Source organism: Podarcis filfolensis (assembly GCF_964270895.1).
Source record: "Podarcis filfolensis genome assembly, chromosome: 4".
Lineage (NCBI taxonomy): Eukaryota > Metazoa > Chordata > Lepidosauria > Squamata > Lacertidae > Podarcis > Podarcis filfolensis.
In genome coordinates, this window is record NC_139607.1 from 76,525,684 (window position 1) to 76,549,081 (window position 23,398).

A 23,398-nucleotide genomic window follows, 5' to 3' on the forward strand; every position below is an offset into this window, starting at 1 on the left:
GAGGACTAAAAACAGTTTATTGTTATGAGTATGTACCCTGTTTTGCAGTGCAATACATTTCAATTACATTTTTGTTGTCTAGATAAAAACACACTAGAAATAGTCTTATGTGGCATGAGAGAGAGAGAGAGAGAGAGAGAGAGAATGAATATTCCTGGGTGCTGCAGGAGCCTCCCACCCCCCACCCAATGCTGATCCAGAGTGCACAGGAAGCAACTGAACTCCCACCGACCAACATTCTCATCCCACTCTCATTTTGCTTGGAGTGTCACACTTCAAGTTATTTCTAATGATCAGTTGTGTTGGTCTATCTAAAAGCTCCCAAATGGAAGCTTCTTTGGTGGCAAGATATTGGGCCCATGCCCCCTTGCAGTAGAGATAAATATCTCATTTTAATTCTTACTGAGTAATCAGAGTATCTTGCCACGTCTAGCAAGTTTCAGCTTTCTAACTCACATGGGATTAGTGTATGTGGATTGGTATATAACAGGGATGGGGCTCTTCTGACTCATACATTGAAAGAGGATATCCAGGCCATGCCTATGCCATGCCCTTCACAGTCCTCCTTGAATGCTTTTGCCTGGCTGATATATTCTTGAACTGTGGTAGTGCCTCTCACTTGCCTGAATGCAGACGTAGGAGTGTGGGATGCTTTGGTGTGGCTAAAATGTAGCATACTATACTAAGGGGAGAGGCTTATCAGTTGCTCCACCCATTTTTGCTAACACTTACTATTTCACCCCAATACATGGCTGACTTTGTGCTGATTGTGTTGGCCTCTAGTAAGAGATAAATGATGCAGTCCAACTTTTGACTGTTAATGTGTTTTTAAAATGTACAATTTTTGGACTGTTTTAGTAAGCAGAGGCTCCAAATTTCAGCATTCTAGCTAATGAGTCCTGCTTTGTAGGAAAAACGTACAGTGCCATAGAATTTCCTGGATTAGACATCTTAAACATTTCAAGTTCTTAGCCATGTGCAGTATCTCCAAAATTTCATTATGTGAACAACAAAAATATGAGTTTGTTAATTGTAACATGTCAAGCCCTTTTAATAGATGACAGAAATTAACATACACTGGTTAGGATATCTTCCCATCATCACATTCTACATTCTCCACCCATAAATAAATAAAAAAAATCCGTATTTATAGTAAACAGAAGGCCGCAAAATATATTTCAAGTAGTCAGAGAGAATGAAGATCTATTTCTTAATGTAACTAGCCTGCATCAGATTGGCTTGGAAATAAGCTGAGCCATGCCCCGAAAAAGAAAATCAGGAAATGGCTCGGTTCATTTATGAGTCAATACAAATTTGACCTTCCCTCTTATTTGAAAGTCAGGGATCGCTTGAAAGCCTCCCAGAGTCCTGGCTATCTTATGACAGCCACACAAAGCATTTGACATAAATAGTCTGCACAGATGAAAACTGCTGGTGATGGGGAAAAGCATCCACCCTGCTAGAGGACTCTTGGGGAAAGATGGTCCTTGGTGGGTGGCAAGCTCCTACCCGCAAGCACTTTTAACAGCTGTAGCTGTCAAAATTAGCCAAGGATTTTGGAGGCCTTTCCAGTCCTTGACTAATCCCAATGTTTTTGGTTTAGGTTCCCTATGGGGTTTCTCCTAACTGTGCAAAGATGTAATTCTAGGGCTTGAAGGCTCGTTGAGTACCGGGGTGGTAGGATGGGGCAATTATGCCAGAAGAAGAACTGTGGGGTGTTTGCACTGATTGCCTCTTTTCTGATGAGAACGTTGTTGTTGTTGTTGTTTAGTCGTTTAGTCGTGTCCGACTCTTCGTGACCCCATGGACCAGAGCACGCCAGGCACTGCTGTCTTCCACTGCCTCCCGCAGTTTGGTCAGACTTATGTTTGTAGCTTGGAGAACACTGTCCAGCCATCTCGTCCTGTCGTCCCCTTCTCCTTGTGCCCTCCATCTTTCCCAACATCAGGGGCTTTTCCAGGGAGTCTTCTCTTCTCATGAGGCGGTCAAAGTATTGGAGCCTCAGCTTCAGGATCTGTCCTTCCAGTGAGCACTCAGGGCTAATTTCCTTAAGAATGGATGTGTTTGATCTTGCAGTCCATGGGACTCTCAAGAGCACCATAATTCAAAAGCATCAATTCTTCGGCGATCAGCCTTCTTTATGGTCCAGCTCTCACTTCCATACATCACTACTGGGAAAACCATAGCTTTAACTATACGGACCTTTGTTGGCAAGGTGATGTCTCTGCTTTTGAGAACGTTACAAGTTCCTAAAGCTCATGTCTAAACGTGTGCCAAGGCAGCTACGCAAAAGCTCTAAATTCATCTTTTTTATTTAAATGTATTTATAAAATGCTTAATATTTTTAAATTTTCAAAATGGTGTACAGGAGTGTGTGTGTGCGCGTGTGTATGAATATCTAATAAAGCAGAGCTTTAAAAACCCTTTCAAATACAAGTGCTATAGGTCTCCTTATAGGAAAAGGCTAGGTGGGAAGTAATGTTCAGTTTGCTTCATACAAGCCCTATATGAATGAGCTTAAAAGCTAAACTAACAATGATAGGATGACAAACGTGTATTTTTTTGAAAATGAATTATGTTCCTTTAGTAAAAATCATTGCTTGTAGCTCTAGGTTCAATAGGTATGGTGAAGAAGCAAACTGATTTAAAAAGGCGTGGATGAAGAGCCACTGAAGATAAAACTGTTTCTACAAAATAATATGTATATTTATTGCAGGTAATGGATAAATGTGCTTTTGTGCCCATTTTGCTAACAACCCCATCTTATTGTACAGCAAGACAGGACAAGCTGTAGGAAGCTGCTAGCATTCTACTCTATCAGATTTACAAGCAGACAGTTAATTAATAAAATAAGAAGTAGATGTAAAAATCTCATTTAAAGAGACAATTGCTGTAATTGATCAGCTTTTCTCATGCTCAAGAGCTGGAGGATCAAAAAGATTAATGGGACACTTATCACCTGCAAACCACATCAACTATTAGACATCTGACAAAAAGAGCTAAGCAGAAGGCATTACAGCTAAAGCACCCACAATTAGCATGATCTACTACACTGCAAGGCCCAGATTCAGGTAGATAGCCATGTTGGTCTGACGCAGACGAAATAAATTAAAAAATTAAAAGATTGTCCAGTAGCACCTTAGAGACCAACTAAGTTTGTTCTGGGTAGAAGCTTTCGTGTGTATGGTGCTTCCTATTCCAGTCTGAACTCTTCTCACTTCTGCCCCTTTAGTTTCTGCCAAAGCAAGGAAGAGAAAAGTCCGAACACTCCCCACCAACTGCCTAGTGGGAAGGACCTTGCCTTGATTACTATTAAATATTTTAATATAATTTTTTATTTAAAAATAGGTAATTTAAATGCTCATTATAGATCACTTGGGAAGGATCTGTATCCTCAAAAATGAGATACAAACTAACAGTACAGTGGTACCTCGGGTTACAGACGCTTCAGGTTACATACGCTTCAGGTTACAGACTCTGCTAACCCAGAAATAGTACCTCGGGTTAAGAACTTTGCTTCAGGATGAGAACAGAAATTGCGCGGCGGCAGCAGGAGACCCCATTAGCTAAAGTGGTACCTCAGACCCCATTAGCTAAAGTGGTACCTCAGGTTAAGAACAGTTTCAGGTTAAGGACGGACCTCCAGAACGAATTAAGTTCTTAAGCTGAGGTACCACTGTAATACATAAAAAAAATTGCCTGCTAATGGCAGAATGACCTGTATTAACTCTGAACGGGGGGGGGGGGTCTGCTCTCCAATGCTGCTTTTTATGCGATGTGGCATCTGAAGAGCTTTCTGTTACCAAAGTGCTCAGCCCCTTGACTCCAGAAGTTTTGCCCTACCGGCTCTGGCCTTTGCAAAAGCACGAAGGAAGCAAACCTTGACACAGATTGGCTACCCTCCCTAACGTGAGATAAATTCACTATTGACTCAGAGGAGCCCAGAGTGCTGGATATTGTTGAAAAACGCCCTGGGTTGCCCCTGCAGCCCCCGAACTCTGAGTGTCCACCGGTATGCTTAGTTCTGGAAAAGGCATTTCCCTTCTTCTCCAGTGAGCTTCAGCGACATATATCTAATGATATATGCACACTAATCTTTTAGCATAACACAGCAAGAAGCATGAGACATCGTAGAGCTAATCTATGTATTGATTTACACACTATGTACAATAGCTAATAAAGCAGTACAATAGCTAATAAAGCAGAAGAGATAACTGTCTTCCATTCCCACACTCTTCCCTGACAGGCATGTGATTTACACCAATCTCTTCTGCAGCATTGGAGGCGTGAAATACTAACAGATATATGGTAATGCCTAACTATACCTGATCTATTTGCCAACTGCCAACATGAGCATACACTTCTATCTGGTCATTAATTACCCTGGCAAGATACATGTGTCCTTTCCAGTTGGGAGTGTCCCAAAGGTAACCTTATCAACAGCTATTTGAAGATCCTCCACCTTTGCAGCACAAGAAACTCCACAGGTATCCAACCACAGGAGTCAACTCCTAGGGGCTGAGGTCCCTTGCCCCCCTCAATAAAATATGTGAGAGGGCCAGCCCTCCCCCCAGTTGATGGACACTGCCATTCAAATGGTATGTGTGTACCATGACTGGTAGTCAGTTTTTGGGCGGGACTTACCTGGGCCTCCCCAATATTTTATTCAAGTTGGCACCCCTGTACCCACCCATGTTGTGCTTGGCATTCAAGTCCAAATGTGGAATGGATTTAAGGAACCTTGCCTTTATTAGCTCCTGAATCTCATATTGCCTGATCATTCTCTTACCTCTAAGTGCTTAACATACTATCTTTTTTCTTTAAAATATCCTTTCCTTTCCCTAGCCCCAGCCTCAGTCTATTTGTCTCAGGTAAACCATCCCTTCAGGAAACAAGTCTTATTTGCTTGTTCTCAATATACCATGTAGTGCAGCCCACTATACTGAGTCACCTAGAAATTCAGGTCACTGCTTGACTTCCTTGGCACTTTCAGGGCCAACTGCTCCAATCTCAGCTAGTTTACATCATTGCCTCTTATGCTCCACTCTCCTGCCTCTCCTCCATGTTAGTCAAGAACACTGAGGAGATACAAGCGTTATGTTCTTCCTTGAGGTAATCTTGTTTTAGAAATACATCAGGCTTTTGTTTATGGGATGCGACCTTTTAAATCATAATGGCTTGGAGTCAGGTTTATTTGAAAGATCGCCTACTTCGACGTGTAGCTATCCAAACCTTGAGATCTTCCAAGAGAGTCCATTCCACTGTTGAACAGCTCTTATAGTCAGAAAGTTCTTCCTGATATTTAGTCAGAATCTCCTTTCTTGTAACTTGAAGTCATTGGCTCAGGTCCTACCCCCAGGAGCAGGAGAAAACAAGCTTGCTCCATCCTCCATGTGACAGTTCCTTAGATATTTGAAGATGGCTACCCTAGCTCCTCTCTGTCTCCTCTTTTCCATGCTAAACCGCTCAACCATTCCTCATAAGACTTGCTTTCCAGACCTTTCATCATCTTGGTTACCCTCCTCTGCACACATTCCAGATTGGGTGATATACACATATAGTTTCATAATGAATCTTTATCTAGGATAATTTCACCCCATGAAATTCCCAGAGTTTGTCTCAGCAATGTCTCCTTCATGACCTACATCTAACCCTGTTCAGATCGTATTGAATAATTGATACCTCATAACAAGAAGGATAACATGACATGTACTTCAGAGACAGCTGGGCACAGACTGCTACTATCCAAAACACAGAACATTTAGAAGGATTTAGGTCAGGATTTCTTTTAAAAGGCATTTCAAGAGCTTAGAGCTTTCTGTGAACATCAAGGCATAATAACAGTCTTTTGGTTTTCTCTGTCACACAGATATCATCTACTCCAGTACAAGTTCCTTAGCAGTGTCCAGTTAGATGAATCAATGAAGCTAAAAATTAGGGATGAATGAATATACTCCGTTCATGTAAGACCCATTTGAGTTCAATGCAGTTTGGGTTCCATTGGAGTTTACAATTGCAGACCAAGTCCACCTCTCAGCCAATCCCGCTAGCCTGCCTCCTTACTTACAACTAGTCTTAAGACATGGTATTGGCTGGCATCTTCCTCCTCCTTAGTCTCAATGTTGCTTTTGTAGAACTCAAAAGAGGATAGGGACTAAACTAGAATAAGTGGCTCTGCCTGTTATTGAACCCAGCTCCACATACTGTTGGGCTCTATGCCTTCTGCCCTACCTGCCCCAATGGGTACCAGCCACCCTACTGTAGAGAGAACAGAATGTGTTCCAATTAATCACCAGTAAGGGGGTTCTTCTGGTGATTCCCCCCCCCCAAAAAAAAATGTCTGACCTTATAAATTTCCTGGTACAGTGGTACCTCTGGTTAAGTACTTAATTCGTTCTGGATGTCCGTTCTTAACCTGAAACTCTTCTTAACCTGAGGTGCCACTTTAGCTAATGGGGCTTCCCACTGCGCCGTCGGAGCACGATTTCTGTTCTCATCCTGAAGCAAAGTTCTTAACCCAAGGTACTACTTCCGGGTTAACGGAGTCTGTAACCTGAAGCATTTGTAACCTGAGGTACCACTGTATTAGTTTGAGACCACAATTTCTTGCTATGATGGACACTACCTTACAAACAAGATATTGAAGTTCAAAGTAACCTGCTGATTTAAAATACAAAGATACAAATTATAAGACATAAATAAAAAGACACATTATCTTTCAGATTTTAGATATGTCTGTTTATTCAAGTATCAGATGCAACTGCACTACAACGGATTGTTGAGATCTGTTACTATGCACTGCAGATAAAGATTTTCCTGTCTCTAACTGGACATGGGACAATGCTTGAAGCAGATTGTGCTGCGACCAAAATGACCCCCCCAAATCCTGTGGTAACAGCTGCTGCTTAGTTCCTCCTGTGTAGCGCTTCTTCCTCCTGCCCCAATCTCTCTTGTCAAACAGTATCTTCTGCCAAATAGCATGGAAATTGTCAAGACCCTGAGCACTGCCTCCACTGGAAGGCAAGCATGTTAATGTCGATTGTGAGCATCTCTTTAACCTTTCATCATTCACATTCAATCATTCCCTGAACCTGACTGCAGGCATACTTATGTAATGCGGCACCTCTTCAGGTATATTTAACTAAACAAGATTTTTTGTATAGGAAGCATTCAGTATTCTAGAGAGTACAGAGGCTGGAAAGCCACATTCAGGTATGCCATTTCAGCACACATCTCTTATGTCAGCATCAAGTAACACAATGAAAAGCCCTGCAGAGCATATGCATCAAATTCCATTGAGCTATAGAGAATGCACACAGTAAGCAGAATCCACGTTGTTTCTGCTTATGACAGAACTAGTACTGTATGCAATTGAAAAAATATATCCCTGCTGTGAAATTTATAATAAAATTTAATTTATGGATTTCTTTTACATTATCAGCTTCTGCTGCAAGTGCTCAAGAAGGCCTATTTCAATATATCTCTATATAAAAGTTAACTGAGATAATTAGCAAAGATGAGCAGATACTCAGTTACTTCATTAACTGCCTGGTGGCAATGAATTCTCAAGTGTAACTGGCTAACTTTTTTCCAGTCCCTGTGAAAAATGAGAGAATGGGTGGTAAAATGTGTAAAGTGATGGATGGGGGAGGAATCAAAATTTCACATATACAAGCATAGGATCTGAACTGGTGGTAATTGACTGTCATGAACCGTTTGGGTGCAGAGGAATGGTGGCTACAGGTAGTGGTTAGTGAGAGGAGAGTTTAACCACGACCCTAGTTGGGACAACACACAAAGCTGAACCTTGGTCTAGCTTCCAAGGACAGAGTAGAACAAAGCAGCTGCAATCTCCTCTTTGGGAGCCAACAAGTTTGCACTAAGCCACAGTTTGGCTCAGTGTTACATGTGAAGATGGCCAATGCTTCGACACCAGATAGCATATATGAATTATGTTGGAACTGAAAAATTGGTCAAGATGTCATAATTGCAAGCTCTACTTCTTTAAAAGAATTAACAATAATGATAAAGTATTACCTTCTATTAGAAGCTCTTGTCCGTGACTGCCCAGCAGAGTACGAGACAGGAAAGGGGCAAAATCCACAAAGATTTCCCGAAGGAGTGGGGCCACTTTTTCCAAAGCTCTCTCAAGCTTTGCAGTGATGCTGTTGAAAACAAAGTACATTGGTTCTAGAAATACAAGCAACGCAAGATTATCACACAACTTATTGATGCTTCCCAGAATTTGAGGAATGTACATATCCACAGTTAAAATCAATGGGTCTACACTAAGTATTACTTAGCTAGATATCACCCACAGTAATTAAAATAATTTAAGCTAATACAGCAACACAGGTATCACCAAAGTGACAAAACCTCCTGCATCATAATATGTTATATATACTAAATAAATCAGAATTTATCATTTTCTGTTTTCCTCAAAAGAGATAATATATGGATAAATTAAAATATGTCTGCCCTTCATACTGATGCATTTATACCATATAAGCATTTTAAAGTTTAATCCATTTTTTGTGTGAGTGCTAAACTTTATTCGGGAAAACACTCTACCTTAGTCATGATTTCTTTGAAATTAGTCCTCCCAAGTTCAGTTGCACCCATTTCATGTTAAATCTTACTCGGGATTGCAGCCTTGATTTTCTTAAGCCACTTGACTAAATGCTGGGCTTTTCTTTAGCATGTGCTCAGGAGTGTGCAGTTAAGTTGGGTATTTATGCTAAAGTAAAGCAGTACCAGATTGGGAAAGTGCATGTAGACCATCCCCAGCAGAGGTATTTTTGTTTTGGCAGCCAAAAGACCCCAAAACCTAGCCATGGCCAGCCTTTTGCATCTTGTGCCAGACACAAACATATCAGCCATTGACCATTTCAACTTGTCAATCAGGTTTCTTTTTAAACATCAATACCACCACCTCAGGCAGTGCTATTTTTAAAGAAGAGTTTGCGATGGTTTATCAACTTGTTCAAATGTTTAAATCCCACAGTTTCTAATGTACAAATTAACTTAATTTTGCATTCTTTACAAGTGACATGACAAAGCTATTACAACTGTCCCATTCAAATAACCTTTCAAACATTGGGTCATCAATTATTGCTTCATTTATACAGTGTATACATCGTATGTCCAGTTTCTAGTCTCATTTTCTAGTCTGATGTCCTTGCAAATCACAGCCAAAAAGTACTTTATTTTTGTAAGACATATGAACTTAGGAAGGAATGTAGAAAGTGCCTTATACCAAATCAGACCATTGGTCCATCTAGCTCAGTTTTGTCTACACTGAAAGGCAGTAGCTCTCTGGGATTTCTGGCAGGGGTCATTTCCAGCCTTATATGGATATACCAGGGTTTGACTCTGGGAACACCTGCATACAAAGGAGATGCTCTTCTTCTGAGCTACAGGTCTTCCCCATACTGTATTGTCTCTACCCACTCTCTCCCCCCCCCCCATTGCTATGAATTGTACAAATATTACCAAACACTAAAGAGGGAGAAGCAAAGAGTAGTTAAGGAAAACACCATTTCATTAATTTTAAAGTTTATTTCCTCTTTTCCATGTGTTCTAGGCAGATTACAAATATATATAGTATAACAAAATGAATACAATCATTCATAAGGTTAATAAAACATGGCATGAACTGCTTCTTTAAATAGATAATGTTAACCAACTTGGAGATGGACATATTTGGGCTTCTTTTCATTATGTTGTTTGTTTAGATAACTAATAAATGGAAATAATTTATTAATAATGGCAAAATAGCCACTGCTAGGTACATCCCGTATGCTTTTAACTCAATAAAAAGGAAAGCAACTTTAAATTACCACTACCTATTAACAGTGATGCAGATAGGGCTGAACTTTGTGGCTGAAGGTGAGGCCCCAAATGCCTGGCTAGAGAGCAACAGATGAGGAGACAATGATGGCAAACAGACCCAGTGTCAACATGAGCACCTAAAGGGGTCCCAATAACACTGTTAAGTTGAGAGTCTAAAGTTAACTAGTTGCACCACTTCCCATAAGCTATCTACTATAAATTCAAAGCCATTTGACTTGTTTTTATGATGTAGCAGGTCACAGAAACTATGTATGCTTAGGACAGCTAAAGCAGAACTACAGATGATATACATTTGTAGTTGGAGCTGACAGGCTCTCTGGTCATCTTTGCAGAACCACAAGTTTGCAAAACCACCCAGGACCGGCCTAGACAGTTAAAAAACTGTATAAGGTTGTTCTGTTAATATCTGAACTATCCTGGATCCCCAGTGGCCAAGTTTTCACATGCTTTTTTGGGACTGGAAATTTATTTTTACCTTGAATATAGGAGCTCATCACAACTGGATAGTTTTTGGTGCATTTGTGAAACCCTAACATAAAAACAAAATAAAACAACTATTGCATATTTAAGAATCAGAAATAGATGTGAGAGCATTGTATCTACCAAAGGCCAGACTGCATTCCACCCAGGGAGGGGGGGTGTAATCCATGTGGCAACCACAGTAGATGGTTCAGGAAGACTGGTTTGGGACGCAAAGCTATCAAGATGTTATCAGGAACTGCTGACCATTACCCCATGTGGTGAGCCATGTAACTGCAGTCTCTCCAGGTTTGAGGCCTTGTAAAAATAAGCCCAGAACTTGTATAGCCCATAGTCTCTGTTAGTAGGCAGTTCTAGTAGTAGAACATAGGACTAAATTCATTACTGAGCCAGGTCCCAGTGCAGTTGAGAATTCAAATGAGAGGACCAATCCACACCATAGGCTATCTATACTACTATTATTGCTATTATTATTATTATTATTATTATTATTATTATTATTATTATACTGCCCTATACCCATAGATCTCAGGGCAAATCTACATATAGCAGGAGACAGGTTCAAGCCACCTCTCTTCCACTACAGTCATACCTCGGGATGAATACGCTTCAGGTTGAGTGTTTTCGGGTTGCACTCTGTGGCGACCCGGAAGTAACGGAACACGTTACTCCCGGGTTTCGCTGCTCACGCATGTGCAGACACTCAAAATGACATCACGCGCATGCGTGGAAGCAGCAAAACGCGACCCACACAGGCGCGTCTTACGTTCGCTTCAGGATGCGAACAGGGCTCTAGAACAGATCCTGTTCTCATCCAGAGGTACCACTGTACTGCAATGCCATATCAGAAAGAGCCTATTAATATGAGAACAGTCTCTTAAATATAAGCATTATCTATTTTTTTATCATCCTACAGGACTCAGCTATTCCACTGCTTAGCAATAGTCATCCTTACAAGAACAATCTTTAAAACGGCTAAAGCATTGCTGGATTATAATGATGCAATGCCTGCGGGCTCCTGCCTGCAACTCTGTTTTATAGCCCTCCTAGAAAAGAGCATTATGAAGCAAATTGTGCAAAAACAATTCTCAGAAATTTCTGAGAGATAAGCCAGCCCCACTGCTTCTGCCTTTCAGACTAAATCAGTGAAGTCAGGGCTGTGATTAACATGGGAGTTATTTTGGCACCAGGTTATTGGAATCCATGGGATCCTAAGACTTGCTGTTTCCCCCTCTTTCCTGTACTTTTATTTCCTGTTTCTGCCTCATTTTCAAGGCCTTGGGATCTCCATAGTTCTAAAGATCTACATTTTGTAACTTCATAATGCGAAAACTTTGCAAAGAGGCTATGCAGGCGCTTACGTTCAGGCTCTCATGAAGAATTCAGTGTATAGTAAACTTACAATAAAATGGCATACATGTCTATTGAGAAGCAAATCTCTTTGTATTCAATGGGGATTACTCCATGCGAGGTGGGTACAAGATTTCAGCCTTGGCTTTTTTTTGAGTTTAGGATGGAAACGTTCATAGTGAAGGGGTCAGTACTGCTGCAAATAAAACATAACTTATACGCAGCCTACTATGTTCAAAGTCAATTTATAAAGGAGGGGTTCAAAATCAAATCATACTTTTAACACAATTAAATTATTATTTAACAGAATTAAATTTATTCTATTACATTTTTAAATCCTGTTAGCTATTCACAATGGTTTTGCCATTAGGAAAATGGAAGCAGGTTTTATTTTTTTTACTGTGCAATTAGGGAAAACACAGAATGTATGTTTTTCCTAAACATTTCAGGTAAACCTGAAAACTTAAAAAAAAATTAAATGGAGGCCCAGCTCCAGTGGCTACAGGCCTAAACTAACTCCTCTTAGGAATCAATTCAACCTGGGAATAAGCTCAACTGAACACAAGTGGGGTTTACACACAATAATCAAGCCAGATTGAAGCCTTGGAGCTATACTAATCTGAAGGGGTGAGGTCCCAGAGAAAAATATTTTGCTTTATAGTACAAAGATATATTACTCTGGTTAAAGAAACGAACATTTGATGTGAGTTCCCTTTCGCATCTATTTTAGACCTCCTTCTGTCTCTTAACAACAATCAGGTGGAGAAGCGTAGGCTGAGAGTTGGTGACTGGGTCAAGGCAGGAAATGAGCAAAACAAGGATGAAAAAAGTGATTTTAAAATGTGGAACTGCAGGTGCTCAGAGTATTTTATTTTTGTTTATCAAGGTTGATAAATGTTTTGCAGGTGTTTTGCTGAGTTGCGAAACTACACACACATGGAGTATTTTTGGTAGTCACAAGACATATTTTGTGGTACTTTATTTCAAGCATTCATTTTAGGGGGAACAGGGGCCCTATTTTGGGAAATAAACTAGGGCCCCCTAGCCACCTTGGACCAAGAGTATATTTTCTCCAACATAGTTCTACTGAGCATTTATTCTGATACAGCTTTCAAAACCTATCCTAAAGTTACCCCCCCCAACCAACCAATAATGCTCACTCAGTTGTTATAAAAACACATGGAAAGATAATAATAATAATAATAATAATAATAATAATAATAATAATAATTTATTATTTATACCCCGCCCATCTGGCTGGGCTTCCCCAGCCACTCTGGGCGGCTTCCAAACGAATATTAAAATACTGTGATACATCAAACATTAAAAGCTTGCCTAAAGAGGGCTGCCTTCAGATGTATTCTAATATACATGGAATCAGGGCCACTCCACGAATTAGTCTCAAAGAGGCAGTTGCCTCATGGCATAGGCTGGAGACAGATCTGCCCCCAGGAGCACATTACTCGCTGCCTCAGCAGCAGAGGAGGCAGAGGGGATGCTGGTGGAGGAAGAGGTGGGGGCGGCTCCATTTTCTGTTTTGCTTCAAGTGGCAAAATGTCCTAAGCTGGCCCTTCATGGGATATCCAACTGAGTAAAGAGATATAAAGCTTGTATTCTTTGTGATTATTGGAATTTTCCCTTGGGAACAAATTAAAAGCATATATATATAACTGGCCATTACTGGAATTTTATCTTCCCGAAGAAGCGTTTTGTTTTCATTGTAACGAGCTCACAAAAGCAATGTCATTTTTACCAGAAGTGTCACAAAACAATGCAGAAGGGGAAAGATAAAGAATTATGCTGATTGCTGACTGGTTTTTTTCTTGGTTTGTGTGTGGTGTTCTCAATCTAAAAATGGCATTAACAAAAATAAATAAATATGAGAATTACGTACAGCTTATCACATAGGGAAGAGGGTTTTTAGCCCATGCAACATATATCTCTGGAGACATAGAAAAGGGGTTTAGCAATTGAGAGTTATAAATTGATTATTTTGCTATGTAAACTAAATGCAACTGTGCAGTATAGAGGCCATAGGAAGAGGAAAATCTTTAAAAAAATAAGGTTGTCTTAATATATACTTATGGAAAACCATGTTTTATGTAAAATCCAATGATATTTTGAATGGTGAAATAGAAGAAAATGTAAAGAAACATAGGGGAAACTTCTACTTATTAGCATTTTTAATCACAGAGGAAACACACTTCTGAAATTAATGCTTAAATAAATACAGTTCAACAATCACAAAGTGGGAATCAATAGACTATTCCCTAAGCAATATAGCTATTTTAATATCCAAGAGAGCCAGCCAGAAGACGACATTCCAAATGGACTATCAAAAAGCCTGTAACACAATCTTTGACTTGCTAATAACGGGCTTTTTTCTAGATTGATCAGTGAGCAAGGAGAAAATTAGGCACATAATCCGTTCATATTTTTTTTACAGTTATTTGACTAAGATGGATAGGCTTTATAAAATTTGATTGGCTATCAAGACACAGAAGAGCAGCTTGTAACAAACATAGTTTTACACACTGTATTATATTTCAATGGAAGCTGGCCATCTGCCCTGCAGTAACCCTTTTCTCACATTCAGTAAACCTAAAAAAGATGCAAAATATATCAATCCCTTTGTACCATTTGCACTAAAATCCCCTCTGAAATCAGCCAGTTAGGATTTATTGGGAAAGGGGGGAAAATACGTTCTTTTCTATGATACAGTGCAATCTATGATACAGTTACAGAGCTCCTAAGAAAGGGTCATGTAGTCCAGCCCTCTGTGCACCAAGGCAGGATTCTCTATATTGAGAAATGTACAATTGAGAAATTGTACTCTCTGATTACAATTACCCATCTATATTTTTTCTAGGCAACACGATCCATTTTAAATTGTCAGGAAGATCATCATAAATATTTAACCCTCTTGTGACCTAAGTCCATTGCCTCTTGTCCTGCTCTCAATAACAACTGGTATTTATGACAACCAGCTTACATTTGAAGATAATATTAACCTACTTTATTTCCACCTATTTTTTGTCTCCAAGACATTATGGAGCAGATTTGGCCAAACTGGAATCTGCTAGTCACTTCCTTTGCACTGATAAGCACAAACATAAACTCCCATTTTCCACAGAATATTTTATACGCTTCATTTTTACCTTATTTATTTCTAAATTTATATAGCAGTTTTCCATGAAAATATATGAAGGCAAATCTAGTTGTCTGAGAAAAAGGAGTAGGCTGGTTTCCGTTATGCATGGTCTAACTTTTTATTTTATAATGTTAAGAGTTCAATATCCTTTAAAATGACAAATTTAAAAAATGCAAATCAAAGGTTCTCAACTGGTAAATGTATAGCTATTCTATCTTGATTGTGAGTCTATATTTCTGCTTAAGGGCATGTAGGACATTTAGCTGGATGAAACAAAGATCTACCTAGCCCAGAACTCTGTTCAAGAATCCTTGTAACGGGAAGGTTCTAGGTGGTCCACTAGAAACTGCCAACCGGTCCACCTCCTAGAATAATTTATAAACTATACCTCATGTTTTCAGCTGAATCCTCTGGCATTGGTGCAACTGTCTGAACAGCAGGTAGGTTCTTACTGGTAGCACCATTCACAAAACTAGAGGACGACGATGACGATGACGATCCAGAATCCACTGCACCTATCCCCAAAATAGAGTACATTCAGTCTGAAAAACAATGCATCAACTTCACAGTAAATAAACGTATTTTCGGAACATCGTAACTCAGGAACGATTGACTTATTATTCTTTTACAAACAGCTCATGAGACAAAAATTAAGCAGAAAAGCTTCCCCCAATGTAAGGCGCTGGGAACTAACCTATATTAATCATGCTTTAGTCACACTGAAATCAATGGCTCTTAAACTAGTCAAAATTTCAGTGGGATTAAAGTCTGGATCCATCTGAACCAGAATTTACTCAAAAAAGTTTCATATGATTAAATCTATTCCCTTTCACATCCTGAGGTTAACATCCTGCTATATATATTTAAACTATTTCAAATTCCTCCCATAACAATGTAATGACTGCCATGGGGGAAGGGTGACTCAATATCAAATTATTGTACTGAGGAGGAGCTAGTAAGGATAACTTAATCTACAAGAGTCTACAATACAAATGACAGGAAAGGGTTACATACATGGCTCAAAAATATTCACCTTCAAATACTATTTTCCAAACCGATTCCTGTTGTTTAAACATTCATCATGATTTAAATACTAAAATTAAAAATCCAGGTCTAAACTATTGTCATCCCCATATGACAATTCACTACTCTAACTCAGCAATACAATCTGATTTCTCATTAAAAAAAAACAAACCTACAAAACATTTTCAGTATCATACAAAACTAAGCAGAAAAGGGGAATTGGGGGACAGAAAATGTCTCAAACAGTACAATCCTTTGCATGTTAACGCAATTTAAATTCTGCTGTAATCAACAGCAACACGACTTGCTACCAGGAAAGTGTGACTTGAACTGCATCCTAAATGACTAAAGTGAAATCTTCACTCTGCAGTAAATTGTTCAGTGCTATGTGCTGGTTGAAAGAAACCCCCCTAGGAAATATTATAAGCTGGGCAGCATCTGGATGTACTGAGAAAAGCTGCCTAGAACAGGCTAAAATTACTATGGACATTATTGTTGGCATATGTTTGCAACTGACATATAATACATACAGGGTAAATGAAAAGACATGAAGGAAAAGGATATAATTTACCCAAATGCAGCTAGCATAGAGCAAGCAATCATCCACAGTTATATTGAAATACGTGTACAGGGCCCTTGATTAACAATTATGTTATTAAACATCTGAAAACCTCATACAACAACATTTTCAGAATAGTTATTCCAGTAAATATTTCAAATGGGAAATGAGAGAAATGGTAGCAATTAACTCCCCCATATTTTTTAAATGAATGCCTACTCAGGTAGATTCAAGCACAAGACGACTTACACTAAATCAATAAAAAGTCAAGGACTCTGAGACTTCTTAGAGAAATTTGCAGGCAACCGGCACACTATAATACAATTAAATGTTTCCAGTGAGCCACAATATTTTTGTCCTTTTTCTACAATTGACTAAATTGCGTAGAAAATTTTGGGAGATCAGATGGATCCAATGTAAAATGCAGTATGTTCGCTTATCAAAATGGTTCAGCTGGAGATAATCTTGTGCCAGAGCAGGGTTAGAGAGTGAGAATGCTTAGAGGCACTTACTACAGAAGTACTTCAAACACAAAAAAGATACCAAAATTATACCAACAAAAACGAGCAGAAAGAAAAATACAAGATTCACAAAAATATCTAAGGGCAATACCTGTTGTATTAATCATACTTTTTGGTGTAGCTCCTGTAGCAGCAAATATATTAGGTGTACTACTGGGTGGGAGTCCACCTCCAGCTGTGGCAGTTCCAACTGTGGTCACAGCTAGGCTTCCAGGAGGAGGTTTTTTCACTGGCACTACAACACTCCTGCGGAGGAAGAAATAAACACAAAATCAGAAAAGGTTACTGTGACAACTGTATCCCCCTCAATCCCCTTTATGGAAAAGGGCCAATTAATGTTTATGTTCTAGAACAGAGTAGTCGAACACACGGCCCAAGGGTCACATGCGGTTCCCAAGGCCTTTTTTGGTGGCCCTCAACAATATTTGGTGCCCCCTCCAGTCCTCACACCGCTTTTACAAAGCTTGGTAAGCAAGGCACTAGGCTTTTGAGGTCCCCTGATAGGTCCTAGACTTCTCCGGCCTTCTTCCCAAAGTCAAGTTAGAGCTTCCCCAGCTTTGGGAAAGCAGTGTGAAGGCTGGAGGGGTTTTCCAAATTTTTGCCGTGCTCCTCACCCCACAATGAAGTGTGTGGCCAGGAGGTTCTGTGTCAAAGTACTCTCGCAGGCCACTTGGTATGGAAAGATGGACTGCCCTGTTAAAGAGCAAGGGTGGGGAATGCTTTTCAGCCTAAGGGATATATTCTCTTGTGGCAACTTTCTGGGAGCAAAAGTAGCCAGAGCAATGGATGTGTACAATAGGTTACATTCCAGTCACACACATGCCAGAGGTCTCTGCCCAACCACCCAAATCCATAGCTATCTATCCACCAACTAGGCAAATAAGAGACATTATCAAAGTTCAAAGGATTCTTCCAGCCAGGAAAAAGCATTTGAGGCGGCCATGGAGCAGGAGACATGTAGCCCATGAAGAGCATGTAACCTAGGGAAAGTCCAAGGACTAGATAGAAGACTCTGGAGGGCTGCATTCGGACCCTGGGCCAAAGGTCGCTCATCCCTAGTATAGTCACTACAATTTCTGACTCCAGGTTCAACCCCTTTTCCTGTAAGGACACATCATCGATCTTAATATACTCAATATCACACAACACACACACACACACACACACAAGTGATGATTCATTTTCACTAGCTAATAAGAGAACTAGATTATCTGTATTAGAGTAAACATTTGTTGGAAATATAAATCAGTGACAAAATAAAAGATTTCAGGACAACTGTGCAGTATAAAGGTAAAGGGACCCCTGACCATTAGGTCCAGTCGTGGCCGACTCTGGGGTTGCAGCACTCATCTCGCTTTATTGGCCGAGGGAGCCGGCGTACAGCTTCTGGGTCATGTGCCCAGCATGACTAAGCCACTTCTGACGAACCAAAGCAGCGCACGGAAACGCCGTTTACCACCCGCCGGAGCGGTACCTATTTATCTACTTGCACTTTGACGTGCTTTCGAATATAACATAAAGCTAAAAAAAAATACAAGAATTTGTGCAACAGGCAGAATATCCTACTGTGCATGTTTCAGTTTCAAAGTATAAAATAACAATCAAAATACAGCAAAGAGAAATTTAAGATTAGAAGTAGTATTTAAACTGAGTCGTTTAATTTTTTTAGATACAACAAAAAGCACACTTTTAGAGCAAATGATACTTTCAAGGGCCTGAACATACAAAGGCCACAATCCAAAGAGCCTATTTAGATGTTCAGGCAGGCTAGTGAATGCTTTAGAGTTTAAAATGCTATTGCTAAATGGCCAAGGCAAACAGTTCATATGCTTGCTCATTACATATGTGGTCACGAATGTATGTAGAACAAAAGATTTAGTACTTTGAGCAATGAAAACCTTGAATAAAACACAAATATTTTCAGAATTAGTGTATTTTTAAAGTACTCTGAATGCAGTTAGCTTTTACATTAGATGTGTGAAAGTTACATGAAGTTCCCAGTTAATTTGTGAATGAACATTTCCCCCCCCCCAAAAGGCAGTTATAGAATCTAGAGACTAAAATGCACACCATGAACAGTTTCTCCCCCTGCTTCTCCTGTTAATAAATCCCTGTAGTTTAAACACCACTTTGGAGGTTTAGTGGAAAAATGGGTGGAAGGGAAACTGCTTCCAAATAACACGTGCTTCATGTTGCTATGTTCTCTTTTAGGCAACCTGCTTCTTAAATTCATTGAAGTTTAATAAGCAGTTTGGAAATCGTTGGTGCTGGGTTTATGGAAGAAACAACAACACACTGGTGTACGTACTTTTAGCTCATGATCTATAAGTATATTTTTACATCTGCAATCTCTGTATTTTTTTTAAAAAGGTTACTTTAACAACAGAATGCTTTCAAGCAAGACATAGCCAATGCTGAGTAATATACCAGACCTCTTCTCTGTCAAAGACTAAAAAAAGAAGATTTTTTAAATGTATTTTTTTATTAAAGATTTCTTGGTTTACAAAAGTATGTAAACTCACTAAGTTTTTTTTTATAAAAAATTAGTAACTGTGACAATATGTAGTATATGCATATTTGTTAATAATGTAGAGAAAAATATAAAAAGAGAATTTGTTATGCTTACTCTAGAACAGTTGTAAGTCTAGAGCAACTTGTGCTTCTACAAATATGGTCCACACATTATTTTGATGTGATTTTAAGATGAGTCCAGACTCCAGGGCCAGAGAAATCTGTTTATATAGCTCATAATGTAATTACAACTACCTTAAGACAGATGAGGCAGAAGGCAACAATATATTGAAACTGATTGAAAAATGCAGTTGTCCAGAAGCACTTGTGGGGAAGAGGTCTCTGAAAAGCTGCTCAAAGCTTCAGAGTTTGAAGTGAAATTTTTGATGTTGTCACTCTCAATCTATTGAATGGCTGACGGACAATCAAACCCGTCTGGCTAGCTGGCAGCTCATTTTGCTGGCAGGTGGCAAACAATTAGACACACCAATTTGTGCCTCCTGATGACATTAAAGCATGAAACTAAGTTGTATGCAGGGCCTAGTGATTTGTGTGAAAGCATTTCAAAAATAATACTCTTTGCCGTGGCAACTCATTTCAGACTGCCACCTTCCATTATGGCTTTGAGTAGTGAAGACGACAGACTTGAGTTACGTGCAGTGCAAGGGCGCTTCTGTTCAATCCGTCATCAGCGCCCCCCGAGACCTCAATCCCTCCTTTCATCAATATCACCTCATCATTTACATTCGATAGTACTTGAACTGCTGAATACATTAACTACACAGAAGACCTATTCCGTAAGATACGCTGAAACATGTTTCTCTGCTTCTACATTTCCAATTCTGTGTACTTTAAAATGAATTATAATGTTCATAATGTTTCATAGGACAGCACTGTTAAGATTCTACCACTTCTGTTTCTTCAACAGATTCCTTTCGTTATAATTTCTGTATGATTATGAGCACTTAATTTCTGTGTGATTTTGGACATTTAAACATTATTATTTTTTACAGTTTATTATTAAACTAAGCAACTGGAGGGAAAAACACCTGGTATTTAGATACCTTAATGCTCTAAAAAAAAAAAAATCCCTGTGGTGATTTGAAAATTTGCAAGAACCACCTCAATCCTGCAGAGATAGTGGTTTAGAATGCTAATAATAAGATTGTTAAGACGCTCTAGTGATATCAAAGCGGCTTGAATAAGCCCGTGGCCAGTAGCTGCATGCATAGTTTTGGAAAAATAAGCTTAGCATATTTCGTGTTAAACCAACACAGATGGTCACGTCAAACCCCTTTTTTTAGCATTGTAGGAACTAACTGTAGTAAGCAAACCTCATTTCCTCTATCACACATGTGGAGACTGAAAGCTTCCACTTTCAGTTTTGAGGAAACTGCAGTTTACCATTATGACCAAATTAGGGACACTCTAGTTTATTCTGTTTCTAGTTAACTGAGTCAAACACGTTTATGAAACCATGTGCTCAGTCCTGGTTTGTTGAACAGGGGATGGTGGAACACATTAGAGGTTACCCACTATGGTTTAGCATGATGTGTGAACTGGGCAATACCATACACAGTAGGAACTACAGCAATGAACTTTAAAAAGAAAACACATGATTTGCAAATACAGATCAACATGTATAATGAATTCTCTCCAAGTGCATTACGACTATTTTAACAAGTGTTTGAAGTTTCCTGTATACTTCCTTAAGTTTATAAATGATAATAATATTACTAATTTTATTATTTGTACCCCACCCAAATGACTGTTTCCCCAGCCACTCTGGGAGATGCATGTTTAATTATACCTTCTCCCCTTCTCGTTACAATAACAGTTAACAACAGACGCATGTGAAGTGGTAAGGGTCCAGTGAATAAGGTTCTGATTGAAAGACTGTCCGATGCAAATGGTCTCAAAGCCAACTATGAAAAAATTAAGTGGCTGACACTGTGAAGACTGGGTAATTTGCCTTTGTATTTTTTGGCTCTTTTCTTTCACTTTTGTATTTCAGGATGAAAAGCTTTGTTTTATGTTGAGGAAAATTATAGCTTTATAAAGTAGATATGTTCATTGACTACTAATTAGACTTAGCTGTTAAAAGACACAATTCAATCCAGATACCTTTCCCATAAACAATAGGGACTGTTTATAGTAAGGCAGTGCATATAGATGTAAACCAGCTGTATTTTCACTGCACAGTCTTTATCAACATATTACAGACAATATATATGTTCAAGTGCCAACATGAATATATCCTAGTAAGTGAATCAATCATGCCATATACCTGTCAAAGGAGTGATACTGCATTGGGAGAATAGGCTGAGCTTCTCTCTTTAGTGCAGGATCAGGGTACGGAATAGGATCAGGCCCACATTCTGCAATTTCAACAGGGGCTGCCACCAGACTTTTCAATATTTCCTTGACATTGATGCCCTTGCTTTGGCTGATACTTGATATTGAGGATGCAGGTTTCAGAATTTCACTGGGGCTTTCTGTTAAACTTTCTTGAGATTTCTTCACCTCAGAAGACAAAGTAGACAATAGTTCACTCATAGCATCAGGACCTGTGCTTGTTTCTAAGTCTGTCCCGTTCAAGATACTGGGCATTTGCTCCTCTCCAATTCCAGAATCAGTATGAGGAATGGAGCTTTCCAGCTGAATATCTTCAACTGGCGTCGGAGTTTCTTTTTCTTTTATATTATCTGGAAATACAGCAGGAGTCTCTGCAAAACAAAATTATTTTCAAAAAACTAAGCTTGAAAATTAGCATTCCTGTATCAATAATCTTTTTATCAATAGAGGACAAAACTCTAGGTGTGCTGGTAGAGGCACACCTAAGAGGCACACCATGATGAACCTGTTATGAAACTGAACTCCAGAGCCAGCCTAAGACATTTTGGTACCTCAGGTAAAAGACAGGATGGTGTGCCACAATCCTACATAGAGAAGCTGACTGGAATGAGAGTTAAATCTTCGTTTTACACTAGTAACAGGTTACTGTCCTCCACCACATTTGAGAGCAGCAAGGTAGTTATGGGGTTTTAAGATAGGCCACCTACCTGGCACACACAGTTCTGACCTCTAAATAAATGAAACAAATTCAGAGTCCAGGTAGCTACAACCTGCGTACTTGCTTCCTCTTTCAAAAAGAAGCCACTGAACAATTTCCGAATTCAAATTATCTATAGCATTCCAGAAACAGGAATTCCAGATCTTAGGAATAATATCATTCTCTACTGTTATATTTTCATTTTTTGAGCATATGGTAATATACAAACTATTTTTTTACATAATTATGTGAAAAATATAGATTCTGTCCTGATTCAAGAATACCAAACATTCCAAATGGCTTCCTACCATCCTAGCCACAGTTGCACAAGGAAATCAAAGATATGAGGACGCTCCATAACTGAGGACAGCCTAAATTATGAACCAGATAGTTTGCTAAGTAGATTATATGTAAACTAAGAGCTAAATATCACAAATGTAAATATTACTTATTTGATTTCAGTCACATTTAGTTTTAAGAATGCTTAAAATCAAACATAATCAAAGTGCCCTATTTCCTGAAACTGACAAACATATTCAGTAGCTAACATTTCAGCTTAATTCACTGCATTTCTATCCTCCCTCCCTCCAAAGAGATCAGTGTGGCATACATGGTGTTTCTCCTCATCCTCACAACAACCCTGTGAGGCTAAGATATTTTACCTGGATCAAAGTCAACCAGTAACATTTGTGGCTGAATGAGTAGTTGAACCCAGGTTTTTCCACTCTTCAGTGCAATACTTACATCCCATTATTGTAATATGTAAACAACTTCAATGTACATTTTTTTATTAATAATAACTATTATCATAATTTACTTTCTAAACTGCTGGCCATTTTATTTATGACAATTTTGTGAAAGGCCGTCTCTATACATATTTATTAAGAGGAGCAGCATTT

The 23,398-nt window shown here is 39.1% G+C and overlaps 1 protein-coding gene across 6 annotated transcripts in view; it reads right to left on the reverse strand.

Moving 5' to 3' along the window:
* Positions 1-23,398, reverse strand: part of NBEA (neurobeachin) — a 361,568-nt gene that overhangs the window by 230,987 nt on the left and 107,183 nt on the right. For 4 of the 6 annotated variants that reach the window (XM_083608943.1, XM_083608944.1, XM_083608945.1 and 1 more), the window contains 4 exons: positions 21,735-22,173; positions 17,028-17,182; positions 15,222-15,348; positions 8,038-8,165 (listed from right to left, as the gene is read on the reverse strand). In XM_083608943.1, the coding sequence (XP_083465069.1) occupies positions 8,038-8,165; positions 15,222-15,348; positions 17,028-17,182; positions 21,735-22,173 (849 nt within the window). Of the gene's footprint in view, positions 1-8,037; positions 8,166-10,327; positions 10,382-15,221; positions 15,349-17,027; positions 17,183-21,734; positions 22,174-23,398 lie in introns of all 6 variants that reach the window. The other 2 variants (XM_083608939.1, XM_083608941.1) reach the window with 2 other exon arrangements.